At 24.4% G+C, this 23,233-nt stretch overlaps 1 protein-coding gene across 1 annotated transcript; it reads left to right on the plus strand.

Annotated features, from left to right (window-relative positions):
* Window positions 1-22,176: 22,176 nt before the first annotated feature.
* K444DRAFT_707122 (uncharacterized protein) lies at window positions 22,177-22,998 on the plus strand (the record flags this gene model as incomplete). The annotated part of the gene is made up of 1 exon (XM_024888154.1): window positions 22,177-22,998. A coding segment is annotated over one exon (822 nt), but the record flags the coding sequence as incomplete, so codon positions are not given.
* Between the last annotated feature and the right edge of the window lie 235 nt (window positions 22,999-23,233).

Genomic DNA, 23,233 nt, shown 5'->3' on the forward strand with positions numbered 1-23,233 from the left:
TATAAATTACTAATATTAGTATTTCTTTATTTATTAAAAGAAAATTTTACTAGTTTTTATTTTATAAAGTTTCTTAAAGTTATTTAATATATAATTCTATATATTATTTATTCGGGGTTTTATTAAAGTTTATAATATAAAATAAATTATTATTATTTATTAATTTCTAATACTTTTAATTTTTTTAATAAAAATAACTTAAATTAGAATTAGTTTACTTTTATAAATTATAATACTAGAAACTTTAATCTTATTAGTATTAAAATAAAAAGCTAAATATAATTTTTCTTTTTAAAAAACTATATTATTTATATATAAATAAGTATTTATTATAGTTTTTTCTTATTTTTATTTAATTATTTATTTTTATAATAAAAAGTTCAAAGTTTAAAGTAATTAGTTTTTTAAATATATTTAATAAAAACTAAAAAAAAATTAAAATTTTATATATTTTTTTTCTAATTAGTTTATTTTATACTAGTTTAATAAATAAAAAACTATTTAAATAATTTAAATTGAAATATTATTTATTTATTTAAGAAAAATACTAGATATTAAGCTTTTATACTAGTTATAATAAGGCTTTAATAGCTTTGAATTTTATTAAAAAATTAGATTTATTTGAATTTTTAATATTAATATTTTTAATATTAATATTTCTAATATTTTTAAATAATTTCTTTAAATTATAAAATAAGTTTTAAAAAATATATTTATAAAAATTAAATTTATTATACTTTTAAAATTTAGTATTTTTTATAGTTTTAAAAATAAATATATTAGAATTTCTTTTTTTATTTCTTTAATATTATTAATATTCTTTTATAATTCTTTATTATTAAAAGCTTTTTATATATAATATTAATATTTATTTTAGAAAAATAAATTACTAAAAAATATATTTTAAGATATTTAAAAATAAAAAACTTATAAGTTATAAAAATATTTTTTTAAAAGTTTTATAATTATTAGTTTACTAGAAATATATAATACTATTATATAATTATAAAATACTATTTATATAAATTAGTAAAGTAATTATTTAGAAATAAGAATTATAGTATTATAATATTAATATATAATTTCTAAATTTATTAAGTCTAATAGAAACTAGTTATTAGTCGAATTACTAATATAATATAAAGTTATATAATTATTATTTATATTTTATTATCTTTAGTTATTTCTATATTATATAATTATATTATATAACTATTAATAATTATAGCTATATTAATATTAAAACCTTTTCTAAAAACGCGAAAAATAGAAAAATAGTACTTTTTTCTAATTATATATAAATTCTCTAATCCGGCCTAATACTAGATCTCTTAAATATTTTATATATTTATATTATTTTTAAGGTTTTAGTTATATACTAAAGGCTATAGTTTTTTATATATAACTTTTCTTCTTATAATATTCTTCTATTTCATATATTTATATTCTCTAATTCGGTTTAATATTAGATATTTAAATACTAGATATCTAGATATTAGATACTAAAGAAATCTCTATATATATTCTTTTATCTCATATATTTATTTCTTATTCTATTTATATTTAACTTATTTCTTTATATCTAATTATATTATATTTATATTAATAAGATACTTAAGAGTATTTAATAGCTTTAATTTTATTATAGAATTAATAGAATTCAATTCTCTTTTAATTTACTTAACTTTTATAATCTCTTATTATTTATATATCTAATAGAAATATATTATATTAATTATTAAATATTTCTCTTAAATAATACTTAATTTAATAAGGCATTTATATAATAACTTTAAATTTATATAAATAATTAATAATAGTTCTATTTCTAGTACTTTATTAATTATAGATTTAATTAAAGTACTTATATTAAAACTATAAGCTATATTATAGAGTTCTAAAGCTAGAGTACTTCTAATAACTCTCTTGTATTTAGTAAAGAACTAGTAAATAATATTAGTATATCTAGTTCTATTTATTAGAACTAGAATATATTAAATTTAAAAAAAGAAATTTCTATTATTTATAAATAATTAAATATAAGAATTCTTTTACTAGCTTTATAAATCTAAATTCTCTAGTAATATTCTTAATTTGCTATTAAATATACTTATTAAATACTTTTATATTAGTTTCTAAAAGTTTAATAGCTTAAATAGTAATTAATAGGTTATATAAAGCTTCTGGTTAATAAATTAATATAATATATACTTCTCTAGTATCTTAGATAATATATTAGTTTTTAATAAAGAGATTTTAATAAATAGTATCTTTATTATTTATAGTAATAGTATTTTTTATAGAAATAATTTAGAGGTTTTTATATTAGAATTTCTATATAAAAGTAATTCTAGTAGTATTTATATAGATAATACCTCTATTAAACTTGAGATTATAATTAAAAGTAAGGAATTTATATTTCTTAGCTAAGAACTTAACTTTATAAAGCTTGAGTTACTTTGCCTTTATAAAATTATTAGTTCTAATAAATAAAATATTATTAGTTTAAAGACTAATAATTCCGAAGAATTACTTATTATAAAAAAGGCAAGAATTATAAGTTAATTATTCTATAGAAAGTTTATTAATATAATAGAAATAATAAGTTTTAAACTAATAGTTTCTAGCTTTTAATATATTATATAATAGTTTTATAACTTTTAGAATAGAATTATTCTTTAGATTTAGTTTTCTAGTAAGCTTATAAAGTAAGTTAATATAGAAATTATAATTAAATAAGGTTATTAATTAGATATAAGCTTATAAGATATTATATAAATATAATTCTATAATATCTATTATTATAATAATAATACTAAGAATAATTCTCTAGCTAATATATTAAATAATAAATAATTATATTAATATTATATATTTCTTATTATTATTATAGGCTTAGATAACTAGTTTTAATTTCTTAAACTCTTTTTCTATATTTTTATTTTTAATTTTATTAATAAACCGGGAATTAAAGATATATATCTTCTTTAGTATCTGAAATCTAGAAGTAACTTTTAAATATATTCTTTTTTAGAAAACTAGTAATTTTAACTTAACGGAAATTCTTATATAATTTATTATTTTATAGAAATACTATAATATCCGGAATTTTATAAAGGTATTCTTTATTATACTTTAGTAAAATAGCAGAAATAATAAAAGGAATTATATTTATATTACTTTTAATCTTATTATTAAATTCGGGAATAGATTTAGATTTGAGGCTATTAATAATAATCTTAATATTCTTTATATAAAAAGGCTTTATAGAAATTAAATAGAATATAGTATTACTATATAATAGAGCTAGTATATAGTTCTCTTTATTAATAGCTAGTAGCTTATATAATTTATTTCAATTATTAAATTAACTAATAGTTCCTTTATACTAAATAAAAATATTCGAATTCAGAAATAGTTTATAAATATTAGTAATACTAGAACTATTTCAGATATTTAAAGTATTTATAATTTAATATTTAGCTTAAAGCTTCTGAATTTCTATTATTACTAATTACTATAATATAGTAAATAATAGAATATTATATTTAGTTATTTAAAATAAAGTACTATAAATTAAAAGAATTAAAATAATATTATTAGATTTTATAGAATTATTAATAGCCTTAAAAGCTATTTAAAGTATAATATTCTTATTAATTCTATTAACTTTAGCTATAATAATAAAATAAATATATTAGATTAGGCTATAATAGTATTTTATAATTCTATTAGAATTATAAGCTTTTATAGAAATAATTTTAAGTTTAGTTTCTATAATATTTATAAGCTAAGCAAATTTCTTACTAGTAAACTACTTTCTAGTATTTATTATAATCTAATTAGAAAGGCCTAAATAGTTATTAATCTAGTATTATTTAAGTATATTTCAGGTATATATTATACTAATATTCTAGAGCTATTAACTAGCTTAATATCGAGTACTTTTATTAATAATATAGAATATAAATTTATTAGAAATATAGAAAATATTAATAATAATAAAATAGTTAAAGCTAATATTATTTCTTAGATTAAATTTAAATTATTTAGGTAATTTTATATATTTTTAATATTACTTATAGTATTTTATAAAATATTTAAGGGCTTCTATATTAATATTATAGCCTGCTTATTCTAGTATATTTTAGAGCTTACTAATAAATAAATAACTAAAATAATAATATAAATATTATAATTTAATCTTTATAAAAAAGCAGAAATTATAAATAAATAATTCAGAAATAAAGCCTTATAATATAGTATTTTAAAGCAGGAAAGAATATTTGAAATATTATATTATAGATATATTTTCTAGTAAAAGTAATAAGATAATTAGTAAGATTATTAAAGTAAATTTCTAGCTTATTTATATTAGCTAAACTAAATAAAAATAAAGTCTTTAAAAATATAATATAAAATTATACTTATCTAATTAGTATACTTACTATTATAGATCTAATAGAAAATATAGATTTAATACTAAACTAGATATTAACTTAATTTTTAATAGTTTTATTAAGTTTAATATTATTATTAGTTTATTAGAGAGTTTAGATTTAGTTAGAATTATTATAATTCTCAGATACCTGGTATTTGAGATATCTTACTAGATACTAGATACCTTTTAGATATATATAACGCGGCCGCTTTACTAAAGAAGTATACTTGAAATATACTAGAGATATTTAGAAAGCTAAGCTTCTTTGGAACTAATATATTATAGGATATATATATTTCTTTATAGCCTCTTATATTCTAGTTTTTTCTTCTTTAGCTTTGAATTGTCTTTATAAGAAACCTTTTACTTTACTTTCTAAGCCCTAAATACTATATTTATAATAGTATTTAAAGCTTTCTTCTTTTAATTTTATAAAGGATTTCAAATAAACTAATTTAGAACTATTAGTAATATAGGTACTATTAAGATAATAGAATCTTAGAAATATAAGTAATAGATTTTAGAATAATAAAAGTAAAAAGCTTTAGAATTCTTAAAGAAATCAGGTATTTATATCTTTATAAATATATATTAGTAATATATTAGAAATTTCTCTAAAAACCCGAAAATCAAAGAACCTTAAATAAAGGCTACTTTTTAATCAAATCCTAAAGTAATAGGCATATATAGGCTAGTAACCTAATTACTATTTTTAAGCTTTATTTTATAATCTTATAGGCCCTATATATATACTAGTAATAAAATTACTAGAAAAAATATAATAAAGAAAAAATATAATAAATTAATTTTCTAAAATACTATATAACTAGAAACTATATTAACTTTTACTAAAGCTTCTAGTAAAGCTCTTACTAGTTTAGGTTATTCTATTAATAGCTTTTTCCGAACCAAATATTCTATTAGTATTTTTAGAGAATCTATAAATAAGTCTATAGAAATAAAACTTTCTACTTTTATTATAAAGCTTTTAGAAACTAATAATTATATTATTACTAGAGAGTTATATAAATAGACTAAAAAACCTAATATCTTATTTTCAGATATTAATATTATTATAAAAAGCTATTAGAAAAATATCTAAAAAGCTATTTTATATAAAAATATCTATAGTTATAATAAAGCTATTTTTAAGAATATTAAGCTTTATAATACTAAGCTCGAGAATAAAGTCAAATACTATATAGCTATAATAAATTAGCTTATAATAGCTCTAACTATTTCTGTTCTATTTATTCTAGCTATTTTAAATTCTTTTTAAAAGAATTCCGAATTATCTCTTATTTATTTCTATTTAGAATTCTTTATATCTTATATTTCTTAGAAAATCTCAAGATTATCTATATTTCTAGTAAATTTACTAGTAATACTTTTATTCTAACTAATTCTTATATAAATAAAAATAGTCTAAATTAGTACTATTAGTTCTTAGAATTCTATTCTTATCTAAAGAAACTATTTTCTAACTTTAATAAGATATAGAATATTTACTATAACTTTAATAAATTTTAAATATATTCTAATAAAGTATTTTAGAAGTTCTATACTTTTTTCTTATAACTATTTATAGAAAATAATATTAGTCTTTAAGATATTAAATATAAACTAAATAAGAAGCTCTTACTAAAGCTCTAGAAGTTAGTATATATATACTATAATAATTCTTTTATTAATACTACTTGCTTTCTTTAGTATTATACTACTAATAACTAGTAGATTAAGGTTATATATAAGAAGATTAAGAAATATAAGAAGACAGGAATTATTCTAGCCAAATTTACTTCTAGTATTATATTTCTATATATTTCTAAAAAATATACTTCTAAAAAAGAGTTTAAAGAGCTTATATTAACTACTTTTATTAAGTATATACTCTCTTATAAATATAAGTAATATCTTATAAAGACTAAAGATTTCTTAATTATTAAATACTATAACTATAACAAGTTTAGCTATTATATTAGATACTATTCGGTTCTATATAGTAAAGAAATTAAAGTAGCTCTTTCTAGAATTAAGCTAGATTTAGTTTCTATTCTATTAGAATATATTATTCTAATAAAGTATTTAGAGAATTCAAGCTCTAATTATAATATAAAACCGGAAAACAAGTATTTCTAAAGAAAGTCTTTACTTTAGGAGCTTATAATATAGATTTAGTAAAGATTAACTTAACTTATCTAATAGAAAGAAATACTTTTATAATATTCTATATTATTAGTATAAATAAATTAGGAATTAAGTTTTTTTTCCTTATTAATACTAGAGCTAATTGTCGGAATAGTCGGAATTAATAGGAGGTAAAGTCTTAAAGACTAAAAGTAAAGTAAAGTAAAGTAAGGTTTTAGATTATAAACCAAAGAGTAGAGTGATTTTGAAGTGCTGTTCGAGTGCTTGATTTTCTGGTTCTAAGGGGGGGGAAATCTAGCTACTTAAATAACAAAATCTAGCTATACCAAACCACGAGAATGACTCATAACTCCATTGATTATAATAAGCACGGCCTATAAATCCACTGATTATTAGAAATCAAATTATAAGACGGCTAAATAAATGTCTCATTAAATCGTAATTATGGCTTAATAGATGCCCCGATCTTATAAACCGAATCCTTAGTTCCAAATCCAAGTCACGTTCTTAATTAGCTAAGAGCTTACTAAGAAATTACGTTCTTAATTAGCTAAGAACTAACTAAGAGATTTTAGCCACTCATAAGAGGGCTCTCTTAGATAAGAGATAAAATAGCTTAATAAGGCTAGTTTAATTTTTATAATTTATAGTTACTAGTTAATTATTTAATATAAAAATTTAAGTCTTTATAGAATAATAATTCTTAAGTTAAAGACTTTTTAAATCTCTTAATTACTACTTTAATTTTGAAAACTAATAATTAAAGTAATTATTAATTAAAGTAGATTTTATCTTAAATATAAAATACTATATATAGTAGTATACTATATAAAAAGGTTCTAGTATTTTTTATTTAATATATAATAACTTATATTATTAAAGAAAGTAATATATAAATAATTATTTAATTATTTAAATATAATACTAATAGTTATACTTTTATTAATATAAAGCTTATTTAGCTTATAAAGTAATTTTTAGAAATAGAACTATAACTTCTTTCTTTATTTTATACTATATATAGTTTTAATAGAAAACTAGTTAAGTTTACTAAGAAATATATAGAAGTCTTATTTCTAATTAATAAATAAAGTATTAATATATCTATAATTATTCTAAATCTTAGAGATTATAATATTATTCTTAATAGAAAATAGATAATATATATTAATATTCTAGTTAATTATAGAAGATATAAGCTTATATAGCTAAAAAAAAATAAGCCTAAATTTATATAATTCAGTTATATTATTAGTATTTCTTAATAATAGCTAGAGAAATAATCTAATAAGAAATATTAAAAAGATACTAATTAATAATATTTTATTATAAGCTATTTCTGGAAATCTTTTATTTTTAAGTAGTTTTCTTTCTTTTAAATTAATTAGAAGGAATTATATAAGACTATAGAAAAGAAGTTTCTATAGTCTAATTAAGATATAATATCTAAATAAAAGCTAAAGAAATAAGAAGAGGTTTTTAATAAAAAGCAAATATTAGATTTAGCTATTCTTATTTTTATAGTATTTAATTATATAGCTAAAAGAAAAAATATTATTATTAGTTAAATCTCTATTTATAAGATTAATAAAAAGCTTAAAGCTCGGGGAAAAAAAGCTATTTCTAGCCTAAAGAATTTTTTTCTTTTTCTTTTTTCTTTTAACGTGCTTTATTAGTTTAGAATTATATAGTACGGCTAGCTAAGCTAGTGTGAGTCTCAGTAGCTTATATATAAGCCCAAATTCTAATATAGGTGGTAAATAGTTAGGGACATATCCCTGAAACAAAAACTTAAGAAAATAAAGAAAAAATAAGTATAAATCGCAATTCCTCTCCTATTTCTTATTTCCCTTTTCTCTTTTACCCTATTTCCCTTCTCCTATTTCCTCTCCTATTTCCTCCCCTATTTCCTCTCTTATTTCCACTTCTTCTACTTCTTCTACTTCCACGCTTTACTTAATATACTATTTTCTTATATATATACTAGTTTCTTTTAAGAATACTAGTATATTTAATATCCTAATTTCCGTATATAATAGTAGTTATAGGTTAAAAGCACTAGCTTCCAAGCTTTCTTTAAATAGACTAAATAGTCTAAGTTATTCCTCCTTATATAGTATATAGTATAAAAGGAGGTGCTTTGTATTCTTAGTCTTTCTATATTTGTATTTATTATTAGATATTATATTTAGCCTATATAAATAGGACTTTAAATATCCGTGGCCTAGCTTTAGCTAGAAGAAGGTACTAGCTAGGGGCCTAAATATTCCAGAAGATAGGTTTATCTTTCTGGATACTTTCTATAGATATATATTACTATATAATTCTAGCTGGGTTTTTGGTTTAGTATAAGATTCTAAAAGTAGTTCATACTCTAGTTTCTTAACTTTATTAATTTTAATCCCTAGGAAAGCAAAGGAGGTTTTTACTAATTCAGGTTCTAATATAGGAGAAGTAGTGCCTAGCTTAGCTAGTTCGTCTGCTTCTTTATTCCCTATTATATCTATATGCCCTGGAATCCAGATTAGTTCTATATTAGCTCCTTTAGCTTTAAGGGCCTTAGTAGCTAGTATAGCTCTAATCTATTAACTTTATTCTGGCTTATTAGAAGGAGTTTTTAATCTTAGTAAACTAGCTTGGTTATCTATAAAGATATTAAAAAGCTCCCCTCTCTTTACTTTACTACTAGCATACTCAATAGCCCTAGTAACGCCTTCTAGTTCTCTATTATAGACTATAGCACTAGCTCTTATATTCTGGCTTTCTCTATATTTAGCTATGACCGGAATATAAGGGGTTTCGTGACTATAAACTACGAGCCCTAGGCCTACTCCAAGTCCTTTTTTAGTTTGAGATTCATCTATATATATAGATAGTATGGAGCTATTATTATATAAAGTCTTTAGATAGAAGTTATATAATATAGTAGTCTCTTTCTTTGGCTCTTTTAATATAGTAATTTTATAAGGCACTTCTCTGTCCCAAGGGGCAAAATAAAAGTGTCTTATAGTCTCTAGGTCTTTAGAGTCTATTAGATTACTAATAGAGTCTACTATAGTTTCTACTTAAGACTTTTTAGCCATGCGATTTCGCTTTAGATCAGTATTTAGACTATAAATAGAGTTTATATTAGATTCTACTAGTTCTAAATTACGGGATCTTTGGAAGAACTTCTCGAACTCTAGTCTAATAGGGTATTTTAGACTTAGTTTAAGGATACGGAAGGCATATTAACGTCGACTATGATTTAGCCTTATAATAGGTAGAACTAAAGCTAATTTGACCTCTATAGGAATAATAGAAGCAGTTTTGAATACTCCTAGGGTTTTCCTTAGGGCTAGGTTTTAAATTACTTATAAAGGCCAAATTTGAGCTTTACTTTTAGTCTTTTACTATAGTATAGAACCATAGTCTATTATACTAGTAATACAGGCTAAATATAGCTATCTAATTATAAAAGGAGATAAGCCACGCGATATATTCGTAAGTCTCTATATCCTATAAAAGGCTTGTTTTGCTTTAGAAGCCCTATAGGCTATATATTTCTTAAATCTGAGATTTTTATCGAAATAGATCCCTAGCTATTTAACTACTTTACTAGGGGAAACTAATTCCCTATTAGGTAGTTTTAGACTAGGCTTATTTTTGGAATTATTAAAATGAATAAGCTCTGTTTTATCTATATTAAAGCTAATAGTATTCTTTTTCCCTAAATCGACTATATTCTTTACTTCTCTTTCTAGAGTCTTAATATTTTTCTTTAGACTTTTAGAAGTAGTAGTAAGGGATATATTATCTAAATAGGATCTGAATTTAATATTTGCTAACTTAAATAAGTCTCGGATATAGATAAGGAATAGTATAGGGAATATAGGGCTGCCTTGTGAAATACTAGTAAGTATAGACCTAAATACTTTAATACTATTATTAAAAGCTAGTCATAATACTCGGTTATCTAGGAATAATAATACCCATAGAATAAGGCTAGTAAGTAGTAATAAACTAATCATAATCTATAATAGCCTGTTCTTGGACACGTAATTAAAGGCATCTTTAATATCTAGGAAGAGAGTACTAGTTTTTAGCTTATAGGACTTATTTAATTCTACTTCATTTTGTAATAGTAAAGCAGTATTAATAGCTAACTTGTGAAGCCTATCTCCTATTTGGGAGCAATATAGTAGGTTACTAGTCTCGGCTAAATAGCTAAGTCGCCTAGCTAGTATTCTCTCCGAAACCTTCCCTAAGTAATTAAGTAGGGAAATAACTTAATATACTTTAGGTAGGAAATAGTTTAGTTTCCCTAATTTCTTTAGAATAAAGCCAGTAGCTTATTTCCAGACTTTAGGGTAGTATCCCTTATTAATAAATAAGGAGTATAGCCTATAAAAGATATCTAGAGAAGCTCTATAAGCATGGTCTATAATCTCTTGAGTAACTAAGTCTAGTCCAGAGATCTTCTCCTTTACCTTAGAAGTACAGGCTTATTCTAGCTCTATTTTAGATAAAATAGGCCAGTCCTACTTTAAGCTAGACCTATAGTTTATTAAACTAGTAGGCTTAGTAATAGGAAGTAATAGGAAAAGTATAGTTCTAAAGATATTATACTTCTCTTGGAAAGTCGATTTTAGCTTATTTAAACTATTATCTAAGATACTAGAAATAGATTAATATATAGTATTTTTAATATATTTTATAGCTTTAAAAATCGACTAGAAGTCTTTATTCTCTAAGAACTTATTCTAGTATACTAGCTTAGTACTCTTAATAATATTAAAATAGGTATTTTTTATATTTTAGAGTTCTTATTTATAGAAAGTATATCCTAAAGCTTTAGATTTATAGCTATAGTATAGTATTAATTTATATAAGGTCTTTAAGTTCTTATTTTACTAGAGTTTAGAATATGAACTAGTAATAGATTTTAGAATACTATTACTAGCTACTTCTATTATTCTATTAGTAAAGTCTTTTACTAATAGGTCTAGTTTATAGTTTCCAGGTATACTAGTAAGTAGAAAGAATATATTCTCAAGGCTATTAATAAGATAGCTTATAAATTTAGCCTAGTTTGCTTTCTTAGTATTAAATCTGACTGGATTAGAACTAGAGCTATAAGTCGACTTACTAATAGTAAATAAAACCCCGAAGTAATTAGAACCTAAGTCTAGTAGTACTTACTAGTCTTTAATCTTAGTTACTATTTTACTAGTAATAAAACTTAAGTCTAATATAAAAGAAATAGATATATTAGGTCTAAAGAAAATACCTTTTTCTGGTTTATTTAATAGCCTTAAAGAATAGTTCTCTATATAGCTAATTAAATAAACTATATAACTACTTTAAGGTTTAAGGAAATCTTACTAAGAATAATATATATTAAAATTATCTAGTAATAGAGAGCTATTATAGAAAGTAATAAGTAAAATATTCTCTCTTAATATAGTTAATATATTATTAGGGTCTTCTAGGTAAATTATATTATAGAAATTAATTAGCTATATTTTTAGTATATCTAGACTTAAATCTATAATTAAGTAATTAGAATTACTTAGTGAGTTTGAGGCTAGACTAGCTTATAGTTTGCGAGCTATATAAAATAGGGTTCTAGGCCTCAGGATATTATAATTCGGAAGTATTTGGAAATAGCTAGAGTATATAATAGAATAATATTCCCGATTATTATTCCCTACTATTACCTAAGGCTCCTGGATTACTAGAACTTTAATATCTAGTTCTATAGCTATTTACAAGACATTTTTAGTAATAGAGCTATTATAATTCACATTAACTTATAATACTTTAATATAGCTACTTATTAATAGTAATAGTAGGAATTATAATAGTAGTAGCTTTTTTAATTACTAAATAAACTTTATATAGCTTAAAATTAGCTAAGTAAGTAATACTTAAGTAATTAGAGCATTTAGTAGTTATATAAGGGCATTTTTTACCCTTTTTCTTATAGATAGAGCAAAAATGGTTCTTAGTCACGTAACCCTTACTATATAGTAAATACTTAGGTTTCTTTTTATAAATAGAATCTAAGTACCTATACCCTATATACCTAGTATACTATATAGTACTAGAAATAGTATAGTATTTTACTACTTTAGTAAAGATCCCGGCTATAAGAAGTCTATTTTTAATAGCTCTATTAGCTTGAATCTCAGTAGGGAATACTACTACTACTAAACTAGCTCGCTAGAGGCCTAAGTCTCTTTTCTCCTTAGAAGTAGCCTAATAGGGCTAGCTAATAGGCTCTAGTCCCTTATTAAAGGTCTTAATTTCTTCTAGAACTAAGTTTATTTCTTCGGGTATATTAAACTCATAAATTAGTAAACTATAAATAATAACTTTATACCAAGGTTCTCCTTTTTATATACTTATAACTAAAGAAAGTACTCTCTTTATAATAGCTTAATTTTGAACCAGAAAGTCAGAGTTAAATTCGGGAGTAGTATTAACTATAATATTACCCTTTAAGGAAAGAGAAAGTATAGAGATTACTAGTCTCTTAATTCCTTTAAAACAGAAAGTAGTATTAAGCAAATTACAAGTAGAAATAGCAGAGAACAAGCTAGCCTACTTTATATAAGCTAGTAGAAAGGTGCTTTTCCTAGAGAGGGCTATAGATTTCGAGCTAGTATTACGAGTACTAGAACTACTAGTATTACGAGTACTAAGTAATTTATTAGTATTACGAGTACTACTATTACTAGTAAGTATACTAGGGCCTTTTCCTCCCTGATTTTTGGACTTAGTATATAATACTATAGTCTAGTTCTTTTCCGAGTAAGATTATAGTTCTTGAGTAGCAATTTTAGCCCAAGTAGGCTTTTCGGAGGTAGTTTTAGCTTAAGTAGCTAGTTTGGCTTGAGTTCTTAACTGAATTTCAATCCGTTTAGTAGTATTTTCGAGGTTTACTACCTGGGAAGCTAGTAAAGTACTAGTATAGCGGATACGGCCAAATTCTGTATATTCTCTAAAGATTTCTACTAAATCTAGTAGTCGAGATTACTGGTTATATAACGGAGTAATAGTAATAGCTTTAACTATTAGGTCCCGGGCTTAATAAATTAGTAATTTAGCTTTATTTAAAGCTTAATTCTAATATTAGTAATAGTTTCCGTAGTTTTAGTATTCCTTATTAATATTACTATTAATATTGCTCAAGCTAGGGCTATGCTTTAGCCTGTTCTAGAGGCGGCTCAGTTAAGCTATACTAGCTAAATTAGGCTAAGGAAAAGGGGCTGCGAGTTTATTTAAAGAGATGGGATTTATAGCTAAATCGAATGCGAATTGAGCTCCCTGGCTAAACCGAGCTAGTAGGAAGCTAGTGGATAGATCTAGCTATTCGCTAGGGCCCTCTGGAAGCTCTCCGAGCTCTTGAAAGTCAATGGGAGGGGGGCTAGAGCCCGGGGGGTCAGGGGGGGCTATTTAGCCTGTTCTAGCTCTACTTATAATAAGTACTAGAGCCTGGGGCCAAAGGGCTAAGGTGTATTGAGTGAGTTCTAAAGGTGGGTAAAGTGTGGGTATAAAAGTAAGGGGGGTAAAAAAACCGGAAAATAGTATACCGGATACTAAATAAAAGGCTATAATAGAGAACTCTTATTCCTGTAATATATCCGAATTGAGTAAAAGAACTCTATTAGGTAAGAAATAGACCAGAAATCTGGGGACTATAAATATACTTTATAGCTTTTGAAATACTACAAGCTCCTGGATTATAGGCTTATATTTTGTTCTAGTATAGTAGCCTTTTTACTTCTCTTCTATAGTACCGATTTTTTATTTAGCTTCTAGTAGCTGAGTCTTTTGCTCCTATATTAGTTTAACTATATAGATATAGCTTGGAAGATATACTTATAATTATCCGGTTATTCTAATATATTATTTTAGGGCTTGTAATATAATAAGAAAGGTGAGTTCTTTAAATACTAAAACTTGCTTCTGTATTATTACTATTCTAAATATATTTACTAGATAGTCTAATAATTTTATAGACAGGTATCCTATAAAGAACTTTTTTACTAATAGAAATAACTATAATTTAGTAAATAGCTCGAGAATAATATAAAGGTATTAGAAATACTACTCTATTATATCCGAGAAAATAATATTATTATTAATAAAGTTTCTAGTAAAGCTGGTATAGTTATATAGCTATTTATTTATAAATTATTAAATATATTAGATAGAGTTTCGGAAACCTATAAGTATAACCTTTAAGTATTCCAAGCTATAATAGCTAATAATTATAAAGTAATCTTAATACTTTCTTATAATAAAGAATTAGTAAAAGAATTAAAAGCTATTAATAATAGAGATTGCCCTCTTTTCTTATAATACTTTAATTAAGTCTAATTATAATAATAGTATATATATATCCGGAATAGCTAATTTGTTTATAATATAGAGATTAATAACAGGATATTTCTTTATAACTATAAATACTAGTAAGGTAAAAAAAGTCGGTTTATAAATCCATTCTTTTTAGTCTTATTAGTATAACCTATTAAAGGTATTATTAATAATCTTCTTATATTTATAACTTAAGAGGAACTTTTTTAATATAATCTTCTTATTTTACTAGCCTTTAATAAGAGAGATCCTTATATAATTCTCTTCTAGTATATTAATTAGGCTTTTATTAGTCTAATATTCCCGAAACTCGGTAATAATATTATATAGGATATATACTATTCGTATATCTCTATTATAAATATATATACTATTCTTATATATAATTTCCGGTATATCTTATAGCTTATTAATACCGAACTTGTATTACTTATTCTATTAAGATTCTTTTAAGTTCGGATCGGTTTCTTATAGAATTATTAGCTCTATTTCTTCTTGGTTACTCGGGGCTCCAAAAAAGGCTTAGTTCTTAATATTTATTAATTGGCCCAGATTTATATTTACTAAGATTATTATTATAATATCTATATTATTAATTATACTAATAAAGTTAGTATAATTCAGAATTGTATTCTCTATACTAGTATAGCTTTCTTGGAAGAAATATATTCTGTTTTCGGGAACTAATATATACTAGACTGGAATTATTACCCTTAACTTTAGAAAAATAATAAGCTTTCTGGCTACAAGAATATAATATATTATCTTAGGGATATAATACAGAACTATAATATCTATAATAAGATTATTATATATACCTATTATAACTATAGAGTTCTGGTAATTAATAATCGAGGATATTTATTAAAGGAATTTATTACCGAGAAGCAGGCCCGGTTCTAGTTAGTCTATAACTTATACTATAATAAAGATCTTATCCAAATATCTCTAGCCACTTATTATATTAAGTATATATATAGAGAAGATTACTTGTTTTATAAGTATAACTTTATTTAGGATTCCTTTAAAAGATATAGATTGGGAGGTATTATACGAAACTTTTTTATAGCTATCCAGCTAGTTCTGGCCTATAATAGGACAAGTATATCCTATATTAATATATATTAATTTGGTCGGTTTTCCCGGTCCAAACTATATATATATCTTTATATATATATAAGAAATCTTATCTGCTTTATATCCGACTTTATAAGGAATTACTTTAATAACCTTTATTATAATAGGCTTTATAGCTTCAGGAGTTATTATAGTTCCGGCTTTCATTTTATTATAAGTATTAGTATAAATATATTTGAATATTTGGAAATAGAATAAGAAAACGTTATTATACTTTCTATAAGTATAGAACTTAATATTATTAGAGATAGCTAAATAGAATTTGTCTTATAGAGATTATATATTATTTACCGGGAAGTCTGGGAAAGTAAACTCCTCTATAGTAATATATTTACTATCTTCTAATTTCTTTTTATATTTATTTCCGTAATCCTCTAGTATATTAATATAATTAGATACCAGGTTAGCCCTCTTATTTTAGTAGTATTAGTAAAACTATTACCTATTATACTCTTACTTGAAGTACCCTTTATTAAAGTAAGTCTTATTCTCTTTGTCTTTTCTATATACTATTATAAGGAGGTATCAGGGTTTTAGTAATAAGAGGGGTTTTATATTCTGCTTATAATTAGTATTATCTCTTTACTAAAACTGGTATAGTTATTATTACTACCGGAATTAGTAAGGGCAGAATTCGGAAGTAGTATTCTAATAATTACTATTATATGAATATCTAGAGCTAGTATTTCTGGTATTGAAATATAGAGCTAGTTAAGCCGGAATATTACGAGAATATCTTACTATAATTATGTCTTACTAAGCTTCTTACTTATTAGCCAAGTTTTTTAGTTATTCTAATAGTAAGGTTTTTTTATCCGGAATAGAGATATAGGGTCAAAGCTCGGGATTAAAATTATTATATATATAAGAAAGCTATTAATATAATTTGTCTATTTCTATAGCTTTTATATATCTTATAATTATTACTATATATCTGCAAATATTATAATCTTTCTTTATATCTTCTATAGTATATTTTTTGTTTTGGAGCTTTTTTATTACTTTGGATATAGAGTCTTTAAAGTAGTCTACTAAGTGCTTTACTTATAAAATAACTTCTTCTAGTACAAATCGAAAGGCAAGTTTTATTATTTTCTCGATTTCCTTTATATATTATCTCTGAGCTATTTTATATAAGTAAATATATAAGTTCATATATATAATACTTTTATATTCTTCTTATATATTAAATTAAAAGATATTAATAAAGAGATATATATTTCTCTAGATTATAGTCTTTTCTTAATATTTGAAATCCTCTATATTTGCAGAATTATTAGGTTCGAAAAAACCAATATTTTCTGGATTTCACCTTAAGGAAATTCTACTTATATTAACTATATTATATCTATTACCGAAGTTCTGGTTTCTATTATTAAAACTATTACCTTCTCTACTACCTCTGTTATTTGCCCTAGCTCTATTACTACCAAGTAACTAGTGCCTCTAGTATCTGTTGCGTTTATCTAGTACTCATATAATAAATATAGCTATTTTAGTAGCTATTTTAGGGGAAAGAAGGTATTCTTATACCGGGGCTATACTAGCTATATTACTACTATTATTATTTATTCTAGGGATCTCTTTAGTTCTATTACTATTCGGTTCGGAAGGTTAGCAGCTGCTTGGTTAAGGCTCTATACTAGTTTCAGTATAGTAATTATTATTTTCAATACTTCTTCCGGTTTTGGCTATACCTTTATTCTATAGCAGGAAGTATTTGTCTATAAGAAGGGCGAATTTCTTAATAGCAGTATTAAATACGGATCTGTTAATAGCCTATATACTCGGTAGGGCTGGGTAAGAAGGCTATTATACGGATATAAGTTTATTAACCGAGGATAATTAGCTATAGTAACTACCTTATATTATATTCGAGACTATAGTAAGATATTATAAGACCAGGCAGTTAATAATATTATTAATAGTTTGTATTCTCTCTGCAAATTAATAGCCAGTTACTTGAAACTAATCGAATTAATAAGCGAGATTAATAAAGTCCTATAGAAAAGTTAAACTTGTTATTAAGTATGGCTTGTACTCTCTAGGGTTATTGAATTATAGGTAGAAATACTACAAAAATAAAGAGATTCCCAGGTTATATTATAATATATATAAATCTAATAATTACTACTACTTGTTATATAAGAGGAATGAGTTGAGTAAAATATAAAAGATAATATATTACTATATAAGGGAAGTACTACTTCTAAGGTATAGCTTATATTATATTACGGTAATATAATCTCTATTATCTATATAATAGAAGAGCTTTTTAATATCTTTATAAATAACTAAGCTAGTTTACTAAGATTAAAAACTTCTTTTAATAAGCTAGTTTACTAAGATTAAAAACTTCTTTTAATAAGCTAGAATAAAGTTAATAGATTAGAGCTATATTAGCTACTAAGGTTCTTAAAGCTAAAGGAGCTAATATAGAACTAATCTGGGTTCTAGGATATATAGATATAATAGGGAATAAAGAAATAGATAAACTAGCTAAGCTAGATACTACTTCTCCTATATTAGAACCTGAATTAATAAAAACTTTCTTTGCTTTTCTAGAAATTAAAATTAATAGAGTTAAGAAACTAGAATATAAACTACTTTTAGAATCTTATACTAAACCGAAAACCTAGCTAGAATTATATAGTAATATATATTTATAGAAAGTATCTAGAAAGATAAACCTATTTTATAGAATATTTAGGCTTCTAGCTAATGCCTTTTAACTAAAACTAGGCTATAGATATTTAAAGTTCTATTTATATAGATTAAATATAATATCTAATAATAAATACAAATATAGAAAGACTAAGAATATAAAGTCTTTCCTTTTATACTATATATTATATAAGGAGAAATAACTTAGACTATTTAGTTTATTTAAAGGAAGCTTAGAAGCTAGTGCTTTTAACCTATAATTACTATTATATACAGAAATTGGGATATTAAATATACTAGTATTCTTAAAAGAAACTAGTATATATATAAGAAAATAGTATATTAAGCAAAGTATAAAAGTAAAAGAAATAAAAGAAGTAGAAATAAGAGAGGAAATAAGAGAGGAAATAAGGGAAGAAATAGGAGAGGAAATAGGAGAGGAAATAGGAAAGGAAATAAGAGAAAAGAAATAGGGAAAAAGAGAAAAAAGAAATAGGAAATAGGAGAGAAATTATAATTTATACTTATTTTTCTTTATTTCCTTAAGTTTTTGTTTCAGGAATATATTCTTAACTATTTATTACCTATATTGGAATTTGGGCCTATATATAAGCTACTGAGACTCATACTAGCTTAGCTAACTATACTATATAGTTCTAAACTAATAAAGTATATTAAAAGAAATAAAAATAAAAATAAAAAATAAAAAGTTAAACTAGCTTATAGTTTACTAATACAAGCGAAATTAGAACTATAGTATAGCTATAGTAGAACTATAATTAAGCTATAGTTAAGCTATAATATAGCTTCTTTTAGTAATTACTTAGCTTAGCTTAATTCTTACTTGAATTAGGTTTAAAGTAAAAATTCTTATTTTAAGTATATATTAAAATAGTTTTATATTATATAAAGCCGACTTTAATAAATATTAAATAAATATAATTAGCTTTTAAAAGAAATACAAATTAGTTTCGGAAGAAGTAATACCTTATTCTATTATTCTAATTTCTTTTTTATTAATACTTATTTTATATTTTTTATATATTTTCCTAATATTTATATATTTTATTTTTTATATATTTCCTATATTATTTCTCTTCTTTTATACTATTTCTTGAATTAATAAAGATATCTTTAAATAAATAGGGAATTAGAGTATATCTATATTATAAAAATTTTATTATTTCCTTTTATATTCTAATACTTTAGATATTACTACTATTATATTTATATTTATATTATATTACTTTCTTATTTTTCTATTATTACTATTTAGTTTAACTTGCTTTAATTATTTCCTAGATTATATTTCCTTAAATATATATATTTGTATTCTTTTCTATAATAAAAGCTTAATTCTATATTTTATTTTTTATATTTATTTCTAATTTATAATTATATTACCTTAAATATATCTAATTATTATATTTACTTTTCTTATTATATATATTACTATTTTAGCTTTATTTTCTTATTAGGAAAAAAGAAAAACTCGAATATATATAATATCTTTATATAATTTAAAACTATTCTAATTTATTCTTTATTTTAAGATATACTTAAAAGAAATTCTTATAATCTCGAGAACCTTTAATTCTATAACTAATAACTATTATACTAATAATATCTTTATAATTTATTAAGAATAATAAAATAGCTAAAAAATAGATTTCTCAAGTTAGTAAAGTATAGTAACTAGTTCTTATAAGCTATAGTATTATTAAAAGCCTATAGATTAATAATATTAAAGTTTAGAATATTAAAGAAGCTTAAATAGTTATAAAAGGCTTACTAATACTAAAAAAGATAGCTATAAATACTAAATTTAATATAAATATTCTAGATAAGCTAAATAATATATATAATAAGCTCTTGAAATAGAAAACCTTTATTAGAAACGGAACTAGACTAGAATTAACTAAGAAGAAGCTAAAGAACTATTAAGCTAATAATAGGAAATTCGAGAATATTATTAAAGGCATTTCCAAAAGTAGATAAGAGAAGCTTAATAAGATTAAGACTATAATAAACGGTTTTAATACTAAAGGCCAGAATAAAATTATATTATATAATAAAGCTTTTAGCTCATATATTAATAATATCTGTAATAATCTTAGTAAGAATATTTATAAGAAGTTATATTTTCTTTTTAAAATAAAAGCTTTAGTATATAAAGCTATTTAGTTAATTAATAAAGCTATTTTAGAATATATTAAAGATAAGAAATATTAGAATACTAATATATTTATTAAATTAGATATTACTAAGATATTTAAGTATACTAAAGCTATTTCAGAACCTAGAGAATTAAGGTTTAAGTTACTATTAGCTAATAATCTTAAAGCTAGATAGTATATCTTTAATACTTCCAGAAGGCACCTTTTTTCCGGTTTTTTACCCCCCCTACTTTCACACCCACACTTCACTCACCTTCAGAACTCACTCCATACACTTCAGCCCTTTAGCCCCAGGCTCTAGAACCTACTATAAGTAGAACTAGAACAGGCTAAATGGCCCCCCCTGACCCCCCGGGCTCTAGCCCCCCCTCCATTGACTTCTGAGCAACCTCCCACATCAAGCAACTCACTCGCTAACACCATCGGGCTATCCGACTGAAGCCTCCATCGACAGATCGAAACTTTATCGAACTCATAGACCAAATCGAACCAAGACGAACTTAAAGCTAGGCAATCGATCGTAAAAGCTCGCAAACGATGAACCCTCCGATCATTTCATGTATCATACCGCCTACGCCGTGCTTAAGTCACATAAGAGACTTCTAAGATGATCTAGATCATCAGCTCTAACGACCAGTTACACTGCCTCATTATCATTATCGAAACTGATAACTTCAGGGCCGAACTGCTTAGTCATTAAAATCGAAAGCAAACTTCGAACTAAGACCATGACCCCACCAAAGGCACCAAAACCCACAGGAATAGTTATAATGATAACTATAGCGAGCTCGATCCCGGGCGAAATCGGGCAAGACCTCCGCCGAGTCAGCTCGGCGTGATCGCTTAATCCGACTCCTTTTCCCCGACGGCTCAAGCAGACTCCTCTACCCTAAACATCGCATTTAGCTTACGCTTAACTTCGAGGCGACGACTTTGCTCGATCACCCCTCGATCATCCATAGAGATCGACAGGCGATCCCGGAGACCTTCGAGAGGCTCGAGAACCTTCAGTTACAAAAAAAAAAAAAAAAAAAAAAAAATCAAGCTAAAACTACCTCCGGAAAGCCTACTTGGGCTAAAATCGCTACTCAAGAACTACCACACTCGGAAAAGGACTAGACTATAGTATCACACACTAAGTCCAAAAATCAGGGAGGAAAAGGCCCTAGTACACTTACTAGTGGCGGTAGTGCTCGTGACACTAAGAAACCACCTAGTGGTTCTAGTGCCCGTAATACTAGTACAAAATCTATAGCCCTCTCTAGGAAAAGCACCTTCCTACTAGCTCATATAGAGCAGGCTAGCTTGTTTTCAGCTATTTCCGTCCGCAATTTGCTTAATAATGCTTTCCGCGCTAAGGGAATCAAGGGACTAGTAATCTCTACAGTCTCTCTTTCCTCAAAGGGTAATATTATAGTTAATACTACCCCTGAGTTCAACTCTGACTTTTTGGTTCAAAACGAAGCTACTATAAAGGGGGTGCTTCCCTTAGTAAAAAGCATACAAAAAGGAGAGCCCTGGTATAAAGTTATTATCCACGGTCTACCTATTCGTGATTTCGATATACCCGAAGGAATGGACTTAGTCCTAGAAGAGATCAAGACCTTTAATAAGGGTCTAGAGCCTATTGGCCAGCCCTATTGGGCTACTTCTAAGGAAAAGAGAGACTCAGGCCTCCAGCGAGCCGGTTCAGTAGTAGTAGCATTCCCTACCGAGATTCAAGCTAATAGAGCTATTAAAAACAGACTCCTTATAGCCGGAATCTCTGCTAAAGTAGTAAAATACCATACTATCTCTAGCACTGCGCAGTGTACTAAGTGTGCAGGGTACGGGCACTTAGACTCTATTTGCAAAAAAGACCCTAAGTACTTGCTATATAGTGAGGAGCACGTGACAGAGAACCATTTCTGCTCTATCTGTAAAAAGAAGGGTAAAAAATGCCCCCACGTGACTACTAAATGCGCCAACTGCTCTAGTACTACCCACTCAGCTAGTTCTAAGCTATGTGAGGTCTACTTAGCAATCAAACAAGCTGCTACTACTCCTACTATTACTATTAATGAGTAGCTATATTAAAGTACTACAAATTAATGTAAATCGTAGTGGCCCTACTACTGAAAACGTCTTGCAAATGGCTATAGAACTGGATATTAAAGTCCTAGTAATTCAAGAGCCCTGGATTATAGCAAGGGATAGTACTAATCGGGGATATCATTCCATTATACACCCTAGCTATTTCTAAATACTCCCGAATTACGGTACCTTGAGACCTAGAACTCTAGTTTACGTAGCTCGCGAACTA

Source organism: Hyaloscypha bicolor (assembly GCF_002865645.1).
Source record: "Hyaloscypha bicolor E unplaced genomic scaffold K444scaffold_182, whole genome shotgun sequence".
Taxonomy (NCBI): domain Eukaryota; kingdom Fungi; phylum Ascomycota; class Leotiomycetes; order Helotiales; family Hyaloscyphaceae; genus Hyaloscypha; species Hyaloscypha bicolor.